Source organism: Capricornis sumatraensis, chromosome 5, assembly GCF_032405125.1.
Source record: "Capricornis sumatraensis isolate serow.1 chromosome 5, serow.2, whole genome shotgun sequence".
Lineage (NCBI taxonomy): Eukaryota > Metazoa > Chordata > Mammalia > Artiodactyla > Bovidae > Capricornis > Capricornis sumatraensis.
In genome coordinates, this window is record NC_091073.1 from 14,078,472 (window position 1) to 14,099,932 (window position 21,461).

General features: G+C 36.0%; 1 protein-coding gene across 1 annotated transcript in view; it reads left to right on the forward strand.

The window, feature by feature from the left end:
* AKAP9 (A-kinase anchoring protein 9) overlaps positions 1-21,461 on the forward strand; it is a 174,369-nt gene that overhangs the window by 37,342 nt on the left and 115,566 nt on the right. Inside the window, exons 3-7 of the mRNA XM_068972558.1 lie at positions 1,148-1,192; positions 17,399-17,452; positions 17,813-17,983; positions 18,770-18,925; positions 19,585-19,782. Coding sequence (XP_068828659.1) covers positions 1,148-1,192; positions 17,399-17,452; positions 17,813-17,983; positions 18,770-18,925; positions 19,585-19,782 — 624 coding nt within the window. The remainder of the gene's footprint in view (positions 1-1,147; positions 1,193-17,398; positions 17,453-17,812; positions 17,984-18,769; positions 18,926-19,584; positions 19,783-21,461) is intronic.

A 21,461-nucleotide genomic window follows, 5' to 3' on the forward strand; every position in this document is an offset into this window, starting at 1 on the left:
ATCAAGTCTACTTGTTCTGTTGCGTCATTTATGATCTCTGCTGTGTTTTGATTTTCTGCCTGGAAGACCTGTGCATTGATGTCAGTGGGGCATTAAAGTCTTCTATTATTATATTCCACCAGTTTCTCCCTTTATGTCTGTTTGTATTTGTTCTGTTCATTTCGGTGCTCCTATATTGAGTGCAGGTATGGTTTGTATTTGTTGAATGAAAGAAAGAAATATCTAGGACTCTTTTTTCACTTGTAAAATTAGATTCTTAGACAGTGGAAGCAGTGAAAATTTGGGTTTTCTCCTTGACTCTTCTGAGTACTTCTAAGCTGAGGGAAGCTTGGAAAAGCCACTCACTTCTTACCCAAATACCAGGGATATGAGGATGAGGCAGAAATGTTTAAAAATTTTTTGTAATCTGCAACAGTGTTAATAACAACAGAAGTTGGTCATTTTCTTCAAGTTGTTACTATTTTTGTAGTACCAAGGTTGATGATTCTTTATATTAGGGAAATTGAACGTTTTTGAGTAATTATTTAGGACTATTTTATTTAAAAGAAGTATAGGAATTAGAAGGATGATATCTTATTTGGTCCTCTTTCCTTAGAAGTGATTTGTACTATGTGAAAAACCTGTGTGAAAGTGCATCTTGATACTCTTATACTTAGAAAATTGTCTAGTCATAAATTTTATTTTATTTTATTTTTCTGTTTTTTTTTTTTTAATTTAAAAATCTTTAATTCTTACATGTGTTCCCAAACATGAACCCCCCTCCCACCTCCCTCCCATAACATCTCAGTGGGTCATCCCCATGCACCAGCCCCAAGCATGCTGTATCCTGTGTCAGACATAGACTGGCGATTCATTTCTTACATGATAGTATACATGATAGAATGCCATTCTCCCAAATCATCCCACCCTCTCCCTCTCCCTCTGAGTCCAAAAGTCCGTTATACACAGCTGTGTCTTTTTTCCTGTCTTGCATACAGGGTCGTCATTGCCATCTTTCTAAATTCCATATATATAGTCATAAATTTTAGATGTTATTTCGCCATGCTGCTGCTAAGTCGCTTCAGTCATGTCCGACTCTGTGTGACCCCATAGACCCCATAGAGTTTTAGAAAGACCTTAAATAATCAGTTTTTGCTTTCTTTTTTAGCCGGAAAGTGAAATTTCAACCACAGCAGATGATTATAGTTCAGAGGTAAGAATGGGTAGCATTGTGATTAACATTTTATATTTTTTAAAATTATTGCTGATTATTAGTTTTTTATTACTTACAACTCACATGTTTTTATTATTTTGTAAATATAATAAAATTAGCATAGTATGATGTAAATAACCTGGAGAACTTGAAGTTTATGTTTTCCTGACTTCTTTTTTCAGATTATTAATTAAAGTCTTAAATCTTTGAGTAACGTGGTCCTTAATTAGATGCAGACCTTGTTTTAGTTTCTAGGAAAGTGTTTGAAATTGGGTTTTGTTATAAGGTTATAATTAACACAGTAAACCTTTTATAATATAGGCTATTTTATTTTGTGTAATGTTATTTTACAAATGCTTGAATTCTAGTTAATTATGTAAATCCATTTATGGAAATTAATGTTGCAATAGTGACTTTTAGGTGATAAAGGCTAATGTGGGCATGGGGCACTTTAGGAGATACTTTCCTTATGTGTTAATAAATCTGCTGTTTATCTTTTTCCTTTAGACATGATTGTCATTTATTTTTGGTCCAATATTTGAGGACATGGAAAACTTTCTTACTCTGAATGGTTGAACACCTCATTATATTCTATAAGTTTTCTTTGAATGTATTTATTTGATAATTGCTTTATGGAATTTTGTCATTTTCTGTCAAACCTCGTATAAGTTTTGATTTACTGTAGTTGTCTAACAGAAAAAAAAACTTCATGTTCTTAAATGAACTTAATACTGTTTTGGATTGCTAATGGGAGAAAGAACTGTTAGAGTTCAAAAGTTTAAGGTGATTGAAAGCTGGGAATATACTTATTAGTGATTCTCACCAGGAAAATGATTAACCAATGTTAAATAAATAAATTATTTCCTAATTTAAGCTACATAAAGTTGGCTTTATGGGTAATATCTCAGTTTTAAATTACAGGTTGCAATTCAGAGAATCTGCCCTGTGACTTTAAATATGGATCTTAGATATGAAAACATTGCTTTTCTCCTATAATAACCTACTTCTAGAGCTTCTCAATTGAAAGTTTAAGATGGTTTGATACTTGAACCATTGGAGACTCTGGGGCAGCCTACGATTTCACTAAGTGCATTTTTTTCTTTAGCAGTTCAGTTCAGTCATTCAGTTGTGTCTTTTGTGACCCCGTGGACTGCAGCACGCCAGGCCTCCCTGTCCATCACCAACTCCCGGAGTTTACTCAAACTCATGTCCATAGAGTCGGTGATGCCATCCAACCATCTCATCCTCTGCCGTCCCTTTCTCCTTCTGCCTTCAATCTTTCCCAGCCTCAGGGTCTTTTCAAATGAGACAGCTCTTTGCATCAGATGGCCAAAGTATTGGAGTTTCAGCTTCAACATCAGTCCTTCCAGTGAATATTCAGGACTGATTTCCTTTAGTATGGACTGGTTGAATCTCCTTGCAGTCTAAGGGACTCTCAAGAGTCTTCTCGACACCACAGTTCAAAAGCATCGTTTCTTCAGGACTCAGCTTTCTTTATAGTCCAACTCTCACATCCATACATGACTGCTGGAAAAACCATAGCCTTGACTAGATGGACCTTTGTTGATAAAGTAACGTTTCTGCTTTTGAATATGCTGTCTAGGTTGGTCATAACTTTCCTTCCAAGGAGTAAGCGTCTTTTAATTTCATGGTTGCAATCACCATCTGAAGTGATTTTGGAGCCCCCAGAAATAAAGTCTGCCACTGTTTCCACTTGTTCACCATCTATTTGGGATGAAGTGATGGACCGGATGCTATGATCTTAGTTTTCTGAATGTTGAGCTTTAAGCCAGCTTTTTCACTCTCCTGTTTCACTTTGATCAAGAGGCTCTTTAGTTCTTCTTTCTGCCGTAAGGGTGGTGTCATCTGCATATCTGAGCTTATTGATATTTCTCCCGGCAATCTTAATTCCAGCTTGTGCTTCATCCAGCTTGGCATTTCACATTATGTACTCTGCATATACATTAAATAAGCAAGGTGACAGTATGCAGCCTTAATGTACTCCTTTTCCTATTTGGAACCAGTCTGTTGTTTCATGTCCAGTTCTAACTGTTGCTTTCTGACCTGCATATAGGTTTCTCAAGAGGCAGGTCAGGTAGTCTGGTATTCCCATCTCTTTCAAAATTTTCCACAGTTTATTGTGATCCACACAGTCAACGGCTTTGGCATAGTCAGTAGGACAGAAATAGATGTTTTTGTGGAACTCTCTTTGTTTTTCAATGATCCAGTGGATGTTGGCAATTTGATCTCTGGTTCCTCTGCCTTTTCTAAATCCGGCTTGAACATCTGGAATTTCATGGTTCACATATTGCTGAAGCCTGGCTTGGAGAATTTTGAGCATTACTTTACTAGCATGTGAGATGAGTGCAATTGTGTGGTAGTTTGAGCATTCTTTGGCATTGCCTTTCTTTGGGATTGGAATGAAAACTGACCTCTTCCAGTCCTGTGGCCACTGCTGAGTTTTCCAAATTTTCTGGCATAATGAGTGCAGCACTTTCACAGCATCATCTTTCAGGATTTGAAACAGGTCAACTGGAATTCCATCACCTCCACTAGCTTTGTTTATTGTGATGCTTCCTAAGGCCCAGTTGACTCACATTCCAGGATGTCTGCGTCTAGGTGAGTGATCACACCATCGTGATTATCTGGGTTGTGAAGATCTTTTTTGTACAGTTTTTCTGTGTATTCTTGCCACCTCTTCTTAATATCTTCTGCTTCTGTTAGGTCCATACCATTACTGTCCTTTATTGAGTGCATCTTTGCATGAAATGTTCCCTTGTTATCTCTAATTTTCTTGAAGAGATCTCTAGTCTTTCCCATTCTATGATTTTCCTCTATTTCTTTGCACTGATCATTGAGGAAGGCTTTGTTATTTCTCCTTGCTATCCTTTGGAACTCTGCATTCAAATGGGTATATCTTTCCTTTCACCTCTCTTCTTTTCACAGCTATCTTAAGGCCTCCTCTGACAGCCATTTTGCCTTTTGCATTTCTTTTTCTTGGGGATGGTCTTTATCCCTGTCTCCTGTACAATGTCACAAACCTCCGTCTATAGTTGATCAGACACTGTGTCTATCAGATCTAGTCCCTTAAATCTATTTCTCACTTCCACTGTATAATCATAAGGGATTTGATTTAGGTCATGTAGAATGGTCTAGTAGTTTTCCCTATTTTCTTCAATTTCAGTCTGAATTTGGCAATAAGGAGTTCATGATCGTCAGCTCCCCGTCTTGTTTTTGCTGACTGTGTGGTGCTTCTCCATTTTTGGCTGCAAAGAATATAATTACTCTGATTTCGGTGTTGGCCATCTGGTGATGTCCATGTGTAGAGTCTTCTCTTGTGTTGTTGGAAGATGGTGTTTGATACGACCCATGTGTTCGTGACAAAACTCTATTAGCCTTTGCCTTGCTTCATTCTGTACTCCAAGGCCAAATTTGCTTGTTACTCCAGGTGTTTATTGACTTCCTGCTTTTGCATTCCAGTCCCCTATAATGAAAAGGACATCTTTTTTGGGTGTTAATTCTAAAAGGTCTTGTAGCTCTTCATAGAATCATTCAACTTCAGCTTCTTTGGCATTACTGGTCAGGGCATTGACTTGGATTACCGTGATACTGAATGGTTTGCCCTGGAAACAAATAGAAGTCATTCTGTCGTTTTTGAGATTGCATCGAAGTATTGCATTTTGGACTTTTTTGTTGACTGTGAGGGCCACTCCATTTCTTCTAAGGGATTCTTGCCCACTGTAGTAGATAAAATGGTCATCTGAGTTAAATTCACCCATTCCAGTCCATTTTAGTTCTCTGATTCCTAAAATGTCGATGTTCACTCTTGCCATCTCCTGTTTGACCACTTCCAATTTGCCTTGATTCATGGACCTAACATTCCAGGTTCCTTATGCAATATTGCTCTTTACAGCATCAGACCTTGCTTCTATCACCAGTAACATCCACAACAGGGTGTTGTTTTTTCTTTTTACCAAAGTGAATTTTTTATAATCCAAGTCATGACAGAGCTGACCATCTAATCCATGCCTGTGAAATTTGTTTAAAATTTGTATAGCCATTTCCTCATAGTGGGCTAAGAAAATAAAATGTAACTTTTATTAATATAGATTCAAAACCGAAGACTTAAAAAATGTGATTTTCAGGTTCTTTATGAAAATCTAAGCTAATAATATTGAAAATTCTTATTACTGTGAATTTTTGCCTAAATATTTTACATTTAAAAAATTGGTGGGAATTATGATTAGGTCAAAAATAGTTTATTGAAACTGTATATCTGATACCTAGTAAGTATGATGTGTTTCAAAGTTAGGTAAAAATAATTTTAAATGTAAGTCTTACAGATAAAAGTTAGAATATACTGAGCATGTTTCAATAGTAAGAACTATATTTTACATACATATGTACAAGTTATTTTATATATTTACATATGTGTTCCATAGGGCTTCACTAGTGGCTCAGATGGTAAAGAATCCGCCTATATGCGGGAGACCTGGGTTCAATCCCTGGGTTGTGAAGATCCCCTGGAGGAGGGCATGGCAATCCACTCCAGTATTCTTGCCTGGAGAATCCCCATGAACTGAGGAGCCTGGCGGGCTATAGTCCATGGGGTCTCAAAGAGTTGTACACGACTGAGTGACTTAAGGGCATAGCACATAGATATTACATATATACGTATAGTTATACACATGAATATACCGTTGCACTCATCTCCCATGCTAGTAGGGTCGTACTTAAAATCTTGCATGCTAGGCTTCAGCAGTATGTGAACCAAAGAGCTTCCAGATGGCCAAGCTGGGTTTAGAAAAGGAGAGGAACCAGAGAGCAAGTTGCCAACATTTGCTGAAACATAGAGAAAGCAGGTGAATTTCAGAAAAACATCTACCTCTGTTTCATCAGCTATACTAAAGCCTTTGACTGTGTGGATCATAGTAAACTGTGGAAAGCTCTTAAAGAGATGGGAATACCAGACCATCTTACCTGTCTCTTGAGAAACCTGTGTGCAGGTCAAGAAGCAACAGTTACAACCGTGTATGGAACAACTAATTAAATCAAGCTTGAGAAAGGAATATGACAGTGCTGCCCGCTGTCACCATGTTTGTTTAGCCTATATACTGAGCACATCGTGAGAAATGCCTGGCTGGATGAGTTACAAGTTGGAATCAAGATAGGTGGGAGAAACATCAACAACCTCAGATATGTGGATGATACCACTCTAATGGCAGAATGCAAAGAGGAACTAGAGAGCCTCTTAATGAGGGTGAAGGAAGAGAGTGAAAGAGCCAGCTTAAAACTGAACTGAGAAGCTTCAAATCATCTTCTGATATTCAGGCACTGATGCCATCTTCTTCCCTTGCGTGAGTTGGATTTTGTGATTCACTTTTAACAGATAATACAGCAGAATTTATGAAATCTCATCGGGGAGGCTTTCTACCACAATTTGAATAGAAGTGCTCACAGTAGACATCTATATTCTTTCCCTGATTTCAGAGGGAAAGACTTACCACTAAATATGAGTGAACCTCTCTGAGTGTCCCTCAATGTGGAGAAACTTTTCATCTTTAACCTAGATGTTTTATCATCGGTGCTGTATAGATGGAGAAGTCTAGAGGCTACTGTAAAAACTGAAGACCAGAAGCAGGAGGCTTAAATACAAAACCTGAAAACATTAGAGAACTCTTGAATTCAGGGAACATTAAGCAATAGGAGCTCATCAAATGCCTTCATACTTACACTGAAACCAAGCTCCACCCAAGGGCCAACAAGTTCCAAAACAAGACATATCACTCAAATTCTCCAGCAACACAGGAACACTCCCCTGAGCTTGAATATACAGGCAGCTCAAAATTATTCCAAAACCTTTGATGTCTCATAACCCATCACTGGTCACTCCACTGCACTCCAGAGAGAAGAAACCCAGCTCCACCCACCAGAACTCCAACACAAGCCTCCCTAACCAGGAAACCTTGACAAGCCACTGATAGAACCCCACCCACAGTGAGGAAGCTCCATAATAAAGAGAACTCCACAAATCACCAGAATATAAAAAGACCACCCCAAACGCAGCAATATAACCAAGATGAAGAGACAGAGGAATACTCAGCAGGTAAAGGAACAGGAGAGTTGCCCACCAAACCAAACAAAAGAGGAAGAAGTAGGGAATCTACCTGAGAAGGAATTCTGAATATTGATAGTGAAAATGATCCAAAATCTTGAAATCAAAATGGAATCACAGATAAATAGCCTAGAGACAAGGATTGAGAAGATGCAAGAAAGGTTTAACAAGGACCTAGAAGAAATAAAAAAGAGTCAAAATATAATGAATAATGCAATAAATGAGATCAGAAACACTCTGGAGGCAACAAATAGTAGAATAACGGAGGCAGAAGATAGGATTAGTGAAATAGAAGATAGAATGGTAGAAATAAATGAATCAGAGAGGAAACAAGAAATACGAATTAAAAGAAACGAGGACAATCTCAGAGACCTCCAGGACAATATGAAACGCTCCAACATTCGAATTATAGGAGTCCCAGAAGAAGAAGACAGAAAGAAAGATCATGAGAAAATCCTTGAGGAGATAATAGTTGAAAACTTCCCTAAAATGGGGAAGGAAATAATCACCCAAGTCCAAGAAACACAGAGAGTTCCAAATAGGATAAACCCAAGGCGAAACACCCCAAGACACATATTAATTAAATTAACAAAGGTCAAACACAAAGAACAAATATTAAAAGCAGCAAGGGAAAAACAACAAATAACACACAAGGGGATTCCCATAAGGATAACAGCTGATCTTTCAATAGAAACTCTTCAGGCCAGGAGGGAATGGCAAGACATACTTAAAGTGATGAAAGACAATAACCTACAGCCCAGATTACTGTACCCAGCAAGGATCTCATTCAAATACGAAGGAGAAATCAAAAGCTTTACAGACAAGCAAAAGCTGAGAGAATTCAGCACCACCAAACCAGCTCTCCAACAAATTCTAAAGGATATTCTCTAGACAGGAAACCAAAAAGGGTGTATAAACCCGAACCCAAAACAATAAAGTAAATGGTAACGGGATCATACTTATCAATAATTACCTTAAACGTAAATGGGTTGAACGCCCCAACCAAAAGGCAAAGACTGGCCGAATGGATACAAAAACAAGACCCCTCTATATGCTGCTTACAAGAGACCCACCTCAAAACAAGGGACACATATAGACTGAAAGTGAAGGGCTGGAATAAGATATACCACGCAAATAGAGACCAAAAGAAAGCAGGAGTGGCAATACTCATATCTGATAAAATAGACTTTAAAACAAAGGCTGTGAAAAGAGACAAAGAAGGCCACTACATAATGATCAAAGGATCAATCCAAGAAGAAGATATAACAATTATAAATATATATGCACCCAATATAGAAGCACCGCAATATGTAAGACAAATGCTAACAAGTATGAAAGGGGAAATCAACAATAACACAATAATAGTGGGAGACTTTAATACCCCACTCACACCTATGGACAGATCAACTAAACAGAAAATTAACAAAGAAACACAAACTTTAAATGATACATTAGATCAATTAGACCTAATTGATATCTATAGGACATTTCACCCCAAAACAATGAATTTCACCTTTTTTTCAAGTGCTCATGGAACCTTCTCCAGGATAGATCACATCCTGGGCCATAAATCTAAACTTGATAAATTCAAAAAAATCGAAGTCATTCCAAGCATCTTTTCTGACCATAATGCATTAAGATTAGATCTCAATTACAGGAGAAAAACTACTAAAAATTCCAACATATGGAGGTTGAACAACACACTTCTGAATAACCAACAAATCACAGAAGAAATCAAAAAAGAAATCAAAATATGCATAGAAACTAGTGAAAATGAAAACACAACAACCCAAAACCTGTGGGACACTATAAAAGCAGTGCTAAGAGGAAAGTTCATAGCAATACAGGCATACCTCAAGAAACAAGAAAAAAGTCAAATAAATAACCTAACTCTACAACTAAAGCAACTAGAAAAGGAAGAATTGGAGAACCCCAGAGTTAGTAGAAGGAAAGAAATCTTAAAAATTAGGGCAGAAATAAATGCTAAAGAAACAAAAGAGACCATAGCAAAAATCAACAAGGCCAAAAGCTGGTTCTTTGAAAGGATAAATAAAATTGACAAACCACTAGCCAGACTCATCAAGAAGCAAAGAGAGAAAAATCAAATCAATAAAATTAGAAATGAAAATGGAGAGATCACAACAGACGACACAGAAATACAAAAGATCATAAGAGACTACTATCAGCAGTTGTATGCCAATAAAATGGACAATGTGGAAGAAATGGACAAATTCTTAGAAAAGTACAATTTTCCAAAACTGAACCAGGAAGAAATAGAAAATCTTAACAGACCCATCACCAGCACGGAAATTGAAACTGTAATCAGAAATCTTCCAGCAAACAAAAGCCCAGGTCCAGACGGCTTCACAGCTGAATTCTACCAAAAATTTCGAGAAGAGCTAACACCTATCCTACTCAAACTCTTCCAGAAAATTGCAGAGGAAGGTAAACTTCCAAACTCATTCTATGAGGCCACCATCACCCTAATACCAAAACCTGACAAAGATGTCACAAAAAAAGAAAACTACAGGCCAATATCACTGATGAACATAGATGCAAAAATCCTCAACAAAATTCTAGCAATCAGAATCCAACAACATATTAAAAAGATCATACACCATGACCAAGTGGGCTTTATCCCAGGGATGCAAGGATTCTTCAATATCCGCAAATCAATCAATGTAATTCACCACATTAACAAATTGAAAGATAAAAACCATATGATTATCTCAATAGATGCAGAGAAGGCCTTTGACAAAATTCAACATCCATTTATGATAAAAACTCTCCAGAAAGCAGGAATAGAAGGAACATACCTCAACATAATAAAAGCTATATATGACAAACCCACAGCAAACATTATCCTTAATGGTGAAAAATTGAAAGCATTTCCCCTAAAGTCAGGAACAAGACAAGGGTGTCCACTTTCACCGCTACTATTCAACATAGTTCTGGAAGTTTTGGCCACAGCAATCAGAGCAGAAAAAGAAATAAAAGGAATCCAAATTGGAAAAGAAGAAGTAAAACTCTCACTGTTTGCAGATGACATGATCCTCTACATGGAAAACCCTAAAGACTCCACCAGAAAATTACTAGAGCTCATCAATGAATATAGTAAAGTTGCAGGATATAAAATCAACACACAGAAATCCCTTGCATTCCTATGCACTAATAATGAGAAAGTAGAAAAAGAAATTAAGGAAACAATTCCATTCACCATTGCAACAAAAAGAATAAAATACTTAGGAATATATCTACCCAAAGAAACTAAAGACCTATATATAGAAAACTATAAAACACTGATGAAAGAAATCAAAGAGGACACTAATAGATGGAGAAATATACCATGTTCATGGATTGGAAGAATCAATATAGTGAAAATGAGTATACTACCCAAAGCAATTTACAAATTCAATGCAATCCCTATCAAGCTACCAGCCATATTTTTCACAGAACTAGAACAAATAATTTCAAGATTTGTATGGAAATACAAAAAACCTCGAATAGCCAAAGCAATCTTGAGAAAGAAGAATGGAACTGGAGGAATCAACTTGCCTGACTTCAGGCTCTACTACAAAGCCACAGTCATCAAAACAGTATGGTACTGGCACAAAGACAGACATATAGATCAATGGAACAAAATAGAAAGCCCAGAGATAAATCCACACACATATGGACACCTTATCTTTGACAAAGGAGGCAAGAATATACAATGGAGTAAAGACAATCTCTTTAACAAGTGGTGCTGGGAAAACTGGTCAACCACTTGTAAAAGAATGAAACTAGATCACTTTCTAACACCGCACACAAAAATAAACTCAAAATGGATTAAAGATCTAAATGTAAGACCAGAAACTATAAAACTCCTAGAGGAGAATATAGGCAAAACACTCTCAGACATAAATCACAGCAGGATCCTCTATGATCCACCTCCCAGAATTCTGGAAATAAAAGCAAAAATAAACAAATGGGATCTAATTAAAATTAAAAGCTTCTGCACAACAAAGGAAAATATACGCAAGGTGAAAAGACAGCCTTCTGAATGGGAGAAAATAATAGCAAATGAAGCAACTGACAAACAACTAATCTCAAAAATATACAAGCAACTTATGCAGCTCAATTCCAGAAAAATAAACGACCCAATCAAAAAATGGGCCAAAGAACTAAATAGACATTTCTCCAAAGAAGACATACGGATGGCTAACAAACACATGAAAAGATGCTCAACATCACTCATTATCAGAGAAATGCAAATCAAAACCACAATGAGGTACCACTTCACACCAGTCAGAATGGCTGCGATCCAAAAATCTGCAAGCAATAAATGCTGGAGAGGGTGTGGAGAAAAGGGAACCCTCCTACACTGTTGGTGGGAATGCAAACTAGTACAGCCACTATGGAGAACAGTGTGGAGATTCCTTAAAAAATTGCAAATAGAACTACCTTATGACCCAGCAATCCCACTGCTGGGCATACACACCGAGGAAACCAGAATTGAAAGAGACACATGTACCCCAATGTTCATCGCAGCACTGTTTATAATAGCCAGGACATGGAAACAACCTAGATGTCCATCAGCAGATGAATGGATAAGAAAGCTGTGGTACATGTACACAATGGAGTATTACTCAACCGTTAAAAAGAATTCATTTGAATCAGTTCTGATGAGATGGATGAAACTGGAGCCGATTATACAGAGTGAAGTAAGCCAGAAAGAAAAACACCAATACAGTATACTAACACATATATATGGAATTTAGAAAGATGGCAATGACGACCCTGTATGCAAGACAGGAAAAAAGACACAGCTGTGTATAACGGACTTTTGGACTCAGAGAGAGAGGGAGAGGGTGGGATGATTTGGGAGAATGGCATTCTATCATGTATACTATCATGTAAGAATTGAATCGCCAGTCTATGTCTGACGCAGGATACAGCATGCTTGGGGCTGGTGCATGGGGATCACCCACAGAGATGTTATGGGGAGGGAGGTGGGAGGGGGTTTCATGTTTGGGAACACATGTAAGAATTAAAGATTTTAAAATTTAATTTAAAAAAAAAAAAAACTGAACTGAGATCATGGCGTCCAGCCCCATTGCTGCTGCTGCTGCTGCTGCTGCTGCTGCTAAGTCGCTTCAGTCGTGTCCGACTCTGTGCGACCCCAGAGACAACAGCCCACCAGGCTCCCCAGTCCCTGGGATTCTCCAGGCAAGAACACTAGAGTGGGTTGTCCAGCCCCATTACTTCATGGCAAATAGAAGGGGAAAAGGGGGAAACAGTAACAGATTTCCTCATTTTGGTCTGTAAAATCACAGTGGATGGTGACTGTAGCCATGAAATCAGAAGACTATTGCTTCTTGGCAGGAAAGCTATGACAAACTTAGACAACGTGTTGAAAAGCAGAGACATCACTCTGCTGGCAAATGTCCATATAATCAAGGCTATGATAGTCTTCGCAGTGGTCACATACGGTTTGAGAGCTGGACCGTAAAGAAGGTGGAGTGCCGAAGTATTCATGCCTTTGACTTGTGGTGCTGGAGAAGGCTCTTGAGAGTCCCTTGGACTGCAAGGAGATCAAACCAGTCGATTTTAAGGGAAATCAACTCTGAATATTCATTGGAAGGACTGATGCTGAAGCTCCAGTATTTTGGTCACCTGATGCCAACAGCCAACTCATTGGAAATGTCCCTGATGCTGGGAAAGATTGAGAGCTAAAGGAGAAGAAAGCATCAGAGGATGAGATGGCTGGATGGTGTCACTGATACAGTGATCATGAACTTGGACAAACTTCAGGAGATGGTGAGGGACAGGGAGGCCTGACATGCTGCAGTCCATGGGGTCTCAAAGAGTGGGACACAACCTTGTGACTGAACAAAAGCAATATACATGAATAATTGTGCACATAATATATACCAATTCATACATATATATTTTTTTAAAACCAAATTTTCAGGAAAAGTTACTTTTACTGTGTGACCAGTCCTCTGATACTTTTTCTGATGCTGACCACTAAAGCTCAGTTAGGTGATTTATAGTTTGAAAAAAATTAGTGATTTAGAAGTTCACATTGAAAGATAATTATCAAATAATCTTTGACAGATTTGAATCATAATCCTTTTAATATTACCCATTTGGGGCCTCAATTCATAATGGATTATACTTTGAAAAACTTACATATTTTAATTTGTCTGTAGAATACAGTAGAAAAATTCATAATCTGTGAAACACTTGATGATGTCATATCAAGATGGCTAAAATGGATACTGGCTTCAATCCATGATCCTCTGGACTAGTTTTAGGTCTAGCCAGTTGATTTAATTATATTGGACTGATTTGACCGAGATAGAATTTCAAGGAAGTTCTAATCCATATTCCCTGTGTTTGAAGACAGAAAAATCTTCAGTAGTTCAGTTTTGTAAACTAAGGAATACACAGCATGGTAAATTAAATGCATTTCAATAAAAAATAAACCAAGGAATAAATCTCACATAATACTCTTCATATTAGAACTCTTAGAGATTACTTCTGAATTATACCCCTCAAAAATGAAATTCCTTTCTAAGCAACACATAACTACACATTACAGATTTGCAAAGTTTGATAATCTTGGCTGCTTTGGTTTGCATTTGATTAATTTTAAAATTTCAAAACTGTATAGTTTTTAATCATAAGACACATAATTATGTTGTATTTTGTCTAAATATCACTGTCATTTTTCTGCTGCATAGGGAAATAAGGTAATATAAAAAGGCAGCGGCTGTGGTGCCCAGAAAGTGTGTGTTTAGATTTCTGATCTCTGAGCTGTTTGAAGCTGGATACCTCACTTAAACTCCGAAATACAGCTTCCTTACCTGTAAAATGGTGGAAATAGTATTTATCTCATAGGGTTGTTTTGAGGGTTATTTGGTGATCTTAATATAATATTTGATACATGAAAAACAATCAGCAAACGAAATTTTTTTACAGTGCTTCAATGGAAGTATGCTTTTCTTCATACTAAGTTTGTAAGAAACAAATGAATTTTTTTAAACAAATTATTCTCAGAAGGATTTCAGATTCCAATTATATGTTTAATTAAAAGTAGCTTGGAAATTTTATTTTGGTAGATATGGTATGTGCTTAATGTTCTTGACTTGTATGATTAGTATTCTCCTTGGCTTAAAAAATGGATTCAGGTCTAGAAAGCATTAGTCAGATAATTTATCCTGTGACCTACCTAAGATCTGTTCTGTATTAAAATATATTCAGTTATGTGTACTAGCGAAATCAGACTAAATGGAAAATGCTCATTTTACAAATTAACTCAAATTATACATAATCTTTTCAGTTCTTGGAGAAGGGACATTTCATATCTCAAATATCATATTTACATAAAATATTTTTATTGACAGCCTTTGAGCAGGGTTATTTGGGAAAAGTCAGAAATGCTACAGGCAATACATAGAGATAAAACAAATAAATATGCTTTGCTGTGTGTAGAAAGATGAAATGATAGGAGAGCATACAGTCTCATTATGGATTTCATTATTCAGATTCCATTATTCAGTATTTCTTAACCAAGTCACTTACATGACTCATGACATTTTTGAAATAACTGACTGGGATTAGAGATATAGACTATAGCCAGCCATTGAGTAATGTAAACTTAGCCTTTCAACAGCCTTTCAATTTTGACTTGGATTTCTTTCTTTCTTTTTTTTTAACTTCACCATTTAAAAAATTTTCTCTCTGCCTGCCTCTACTCTATTAAGGTATAATGGACAGTTTAAAACTGTGTTTATTGAAGGTGTACAACGTGGTGCTTGATACTTAACTTTGAATGAATGATCTTAACCTCCTTAGTTTCTTGGCTCTAATCCAAGAGTCAGCTAGGCACACTGAAGTCCTGTAATTTTTATGAACTTTTTGAACTATCAGATTCTATTTTTTATTAAAACATCCATTATTCAAATTTTTGTACACATGTCAGATTAAGTATGAGTAAAGTATTAATCATCAATAAAAGATAAGTTATTCTGTTTTTGAACTGATGTTCCCTGAAAAGTTTTTGTGTGAAGAACATAGTTATAAGAGTGATCTTTCCTCTGAGTTTTTTCTGAATAGCAGTATATTTAGGAAATGGTACCCTATAGAACATTTTAAAATTTAGAATGCATGTTATGTACTTTCCCAAATCTTCACATTGTCTACACAGGTGGAATAACTTGTGAATTCAACAAAACTATATTGGTATAACCTAAAGGTTAAATAATTTTGACAGATGCCACGGTGAAGAAGGACATTAAGAAAAGTTATTATTTTTTAGTTGAAGGGGTCTGTTCGTCTAATCTTCATGTTTCAAGTTATTAATGTACTTTGATATTATGGCTTACAAGGTATTGCTTTAAAAGGCTATTGTAAGAGGATGAGACAAATGCTCTACCCTTTAGGTACAGGGAAGTAATTATCTAGTTTTAAAAACATAATAATTTATTGCTATTAATGATCCTAATATTCTGAGGAATGTTTCTGTTTTAACTTTGAAGTATGGTTTGTTTTAGTTTAGTTCTGGTGTATAATCTTTTATTACCCATTTATATGATACTGAATTTTTAAAAATTATTGGCAGAATTTTTATATTTATTATACTAAGACAACTAAGTTTTGAAAAGTCATGTAGTATTTTATGCATAGAAGCCAATGCATATGAGTAGCTCAAGTATAAAATGTGCTCAACTTACAGAAAATTTAGGCTGAATGTTGGCTATGTAGTATGTTTGTATATACAGTTAAAATAAATAGATAACTAATTTATGTAATAGTGATATCACCACTTAAAGGAATATCCTTTGCTTAGTATGATATTTGAAAATATTCATAAAATCCATTTAATTACTCTGTTACCCTAAAGAAAAAGTTTTAGTAGACATTTATCAAAGTGCTGTGTAACGGGTGGGGAGGAAGGTAGAAGGTAGGTTCAGATTGGGGGAGAGACACGTGTATACCTATGGCCAATTCATGTTGCTGTACGGCAAAAACCATCAGAGTACTGTAAAGCAATTATTCTCCAATTAAAATAAATAAATTTTTAAAAAATCAAAGAAAGCTAGTGGAAATTTAGATGAATTTAATTGAAAGTTATCACAAGTGATTTTATTAATAACCTTAATAGAGTTAGTACTGCTGTGTTTTGATAGTTTTCACAATTGCAATAATGCGTTGCCATAAAGGTGAATTTTTTTAAACTTTGGTTTTGTTTTCTGAAATTATCCTTGGTGAAAAAGCAAAGGAATCAGACTTTATAAAGAACTCTTAATTAGGATCATCCCCCCTTTTATAGTGTTGTGATCCATATAGATCTAATCCTAATTCTAGGATACGCTATGTATTTCAGTATTAAAAGCTTCATAACTTGGATTCTGTTAACATAGAATGTGAAAAATTAAGATGTAAGCAAGAATGAAGTTCAGTTGTTTGCTGTTAGGGGGAAAGTAGGGATTATTGAATAGATTAATTGATTTGAAATTAATCGGCCTCCAGGTCGGCCTCAGAGACCTATTCTGTCAACTTTCTTCCTCCTACCGCAAAATGTCGGTGATAGAGGCATTTGTATTGTGGAGTCTCTGCGTCCGTCAGAGTTGGCAAGGCTCTCATAGTACCCCCAGGCGAAAGTTCTTGGGGGGGTTTTCCTCAGCTCTTCATCTCCTTCTTCCTTCTTCACTTGCTCTCCAGTAGACTTAGACCAGTAAACAGTTTCACTTTTAAATCAATAGGGCTTCATCAAAAACCAATTATTCACATGATTTTAGGTGTTTTGTAGAGGAGGATCTAGGGCAGAAGAGAACTGTGCTCAGCGCTCTAATTCACTTAGATGGAAATGTGTGTAGCGCAGTGTCCTTTTCATTGTGAGCACTCAAATGTATGAGGAGTCAGTGGCATTTGAAACAGGCAAAATTTTTTTAGATGCTTAAATTTAATCACTGTGTTTGTTTTTGCCAGTGTGGCATTTTCCTTAGGCATAAGAAAAGCATAGATACAGTGAGCACAAATCAATTTTTAGCTTTAAATAAAATTCTAAAATCATAATATTTCAGGAAATTGTTTTTGTACAGGTAAATGGTTGCAGTTTTGTGGTGAGAACAGGAAAGCCTACAGAATTATTAAGGGTACAGTATTTAAAACTACTTATGATACTAATGTTTCATTCTATTTAAAGCTGGTTACTAACAAAGCTTTTTCCTGCATGTATTTCTTTCTTTGTGTGATTTCTAAATGCTTTTAATGTATAACAAAACAAAATTATCCACCTTTTGTTGTAAAACTCAGTTGTAACAGAATTTGCAGATATCTTGTTTTTGCTCTTGAGGTATTTATCACATTAACAACAAAGTAGGTTGTCATGTTGGTAAATTCCCAGGTGATGAGTGATGTTTAAAGTGGACTTTGCTGTGGGATTCAGTTTTTTAATCTCTTTTCCCGAGAAAATGTTGCTAGTACTGAATTATTTAAAATCTGGGTTGGCGTAGGAAGAAGAATTTGGTGTTGATGATTCTTATTCTGAACATGGAGCACAGTACAATCAGACCCACCTAGAGATGATGGAAAGCGAATTGGCTGGGAAACAACATGAGATTGAAGAGCTCAACAGAGAACTAGAAGAAATGAGGGCTGCCTATGGGACCGAAGGACTGAAGCAGGTGTGTTTACCTTATGTGGCTTTTGTTTTGTTACTCACAAAACAAAAATAGGAAATTTGAATGGTAGTATAGATACATTCTTTAAAGATGGGATTTTTTAGAGTCGCCTCATGATATTTGTCCTTATATATATCATAAACAGCATTGGTTAAAACTAGTCCATTAATAAGCCTAAATATAGCATAGATATTTTATTAAACTTTATGAGATAGCTAGAATGAAATCACTTCAGTATGGATGGATATTTTTGTAGTCAGCCTGAGAGAAACTTATATTGTAAACCACATCAATACATTATGACTTAGACTCATTAAACCTGTCAGCAGGTCTTTGTAAATAACTTCTTATAGTTAAAATGACATCTGTTAGTTTGTGGCAGTCAGTTATGAAAACAAGGTGAAGTAAGACGTTGATGGGGATGACAGAATATATTTCAGTTTCACCTTCTCTAGAAACAAGTAAGGCTTAAGTGTGGTTATCATGGTAATACCTACAAACATTGGAGCATCCCTAAATATAGACACTTGTCCTTCTAGAAGTAGGTATATGGGTAAGTCAAATCTAATGTATTTTGTTCCCTAGTTCAGATAATCTTTTTAGAGTTGGTTTGGAAGTAAAACTGATTGTAAGATAATAGCTTTCAAATATGGAAAAGATTGCTTACAAATTGTAATAATTCTGCCAATGCATTTTGAATATCTTATTTTTGAAGTTACCTGTGCTAATATGTATTTTTTTGTTAAAAAAATAAGTGTAGCACTTTTAATTTTCACTGATGTTTTTTAGTTGCAAGAATTTGAAGCTGCCATTAAGCAGAGAGATGGCATCATAACCCAGCTCACTGCTAATTTACAACAAGCAAGAAGAGAAAAGGATGAGACAATGAGAGAATTTTTAGAGCTGACAGAGCAGAGTCAAAAATTACAGATTCAATTCCAGCATGTAAGTATTACTAGTAGAAGAAACTTTATTAAATTTTTAATAATGAATTAAAAATTTTTCTCATATTTTCTAGAACAAATATAAATTTGTTTAAAGGTTATGTTTGCTTATTTAATGTATTATGTTGAAAAAACTGGTAAATACTTGTTATATTAACTAGGAATTTAATTCATACTTCTTGAGCGGTTTTATGCTATTAGTTTCTTTATACTTCTTCCTTATCTATATTTTAAAATCTTATAAGTTTGATAAGGTGAATTTTTGCAGAAATTAACCGGTAGTTATATCCTTTGTCTAAAGGATGTCTGAAGTCATACCCTGGTATGACTTTATTTTAGTTAGGTTCTGGAATGTAACTTGATTGAATATATTCCATTTACCTTTAATAAGATTCATAGGAAACTAGTTGTATTAATCAAGGTTTCTGATGATGAGCAACAGAAAATAATTTGAGATAAGGGAGGAATCTGTCAGCTTAGATAATGTACCCATACTTATCTGATCAGCTATGGAAACGTGTTGGCTGGAGTCTCAAACCTCTGAATCCAGCACAGTTCCCAGAGAGCAACTATTAGCCGAGCAACACCCACAAAGGATGTCCATTCCTTGGTGCACTCGTTTAAGAATTTAATATTTTGGGGTTTCTTTATATTTTCAAGTTACAGGCTAGCGAAACTCTGAGAAACAGCACGCATAGTAGCACAGCTGCAGATTTACTACAAGCCAAGCAGCAGATCCTCACTCATCAGCAGCAGCTGGAAGAACAAGACCACCTATTAGAAGATTATCACAGAAAGAAAGAAGACTTCAAAATGCAAATTAGTTTCTTGCAAGAGAAAATTAGAGCATATGAAATGGTATGTTTATACACATACACACACACATATACATACATACATACCTACATGCACACACACATACATATCATATAGATTTGTTTTACCCTTTCCACTGTATTTTATTTTTTAATTTTATTGAAGTATATTTGACTTACAACATTGTGCGTATCATACAGATTGTAATATTAAATCCTAAAAAGATTCTGGTAGATTATAGCCTGTTTAATTTTCAAAAGAGACATGAAAGTCAAAAGTGTTAAGTGACTGGTCTAAAGGTAGCACCCCACCCCCCTCCTCCTAATTGCGATTCAAACCCTATTGGGCTAGCGCAGAGCCAGAAATTTTTACAGTACATTCCACTACTGCCTGCCACCTCCATCCTCATTGTCTCCTTCCTTGTTCTCTCACCTTGCTCATCTTGTTTGACATCATCTTAGCTTGAATCATGCATGTCCAGCAGCTTAAATTTTTTACCACTCTATGCACTTCTACAAATGACTGAGTATTGATTTTGGAGTTATCTATAAATTTAAACAAGTAGGCAGGTTCACACATTTGGAATCCTTGAATAATGAGGACAGACTATACATACAGTACAGTATTTTTTTTTAAGTTTAGGGAGTTCTTCTGCAGGATGTTGAGAAATTAGCACAACAAGACTACTGTTTGGATAACAATAAAAGTATTAGGTATCATTTGGTTTTGTTTACTTGGTATCAGGAAATACTCAATGCATCTTACACATATTATATTATCTCATTGAATCATCACAACAATCTTATGAGGTAAATACTGTTATCACCCCCATTTTTCAGATGAGGAAGTTAAAGCAAAGCAAGATGAAGTAAATTGCCCAGGTATACAGGTAATACATTGGTAGAGCCAGCTTTCAAATCTGTGTAGTCTGATTCCAGAGACTGTTGCTTAGGGAAATTAGAAATGTACAATTTTAAGATACTGAAATTATAAAATGTACATGATTTACAACCAAAGTAATTTAAAAATCATTATGTAGATGTTTGTAGAATACTTGTTTTGCATCAGGCTCTTGCAAGAGATAGTGTTGCTTAAATGTGCTTTTTTCTTCACTAAAACTCATGGTATGCAAGGCACCCCAAGACAAGGCTAAGTATGGGTAAAAAGTATTTTGGAAATTCTGGGCAGGTCTGGCTTCATAAGGGAAGTGATTCAGGGTAGGCTTAGCAGGGAAGTGATATTTGAGGTAAGTCTGTAAATTAGAACAATTCCCTTTCATTGAATTTTGTTTTCTTCATAATTGGTGCAATATATGACACATAGAAGCTCTTCAGTACTTATTTGGTAAATGGTGAATAAATTATGAACCTGAACTGATAAGAGGACATTTTAAACAGGATGGAGTGTGCATAAAGACCCAGGTTGAACCATGTTAAAAATGTTTTATCAGCGTCAAAAAATAGTTTGATTAGAAAACAGTAGTCTTTGAAAATGAGTCTTTCCAGGAGGTAAGAAGAGAAAGGCAGTTTAGGCCTAGTAGACTGCCAGAAGGTAGTCTAGGCCAGAAGGCTCAGTATCAACAATAAGGCATGGTGACATTGACGGGATATGTGACACCAAGCCAAAGCCGATTAGGCTATGATAACCTCATATGTCCATCTGACAGTAGGAATGGCCATGCCTTTGGACTGAAATTCTTACTTCTGTTTACAGCAGCCCCC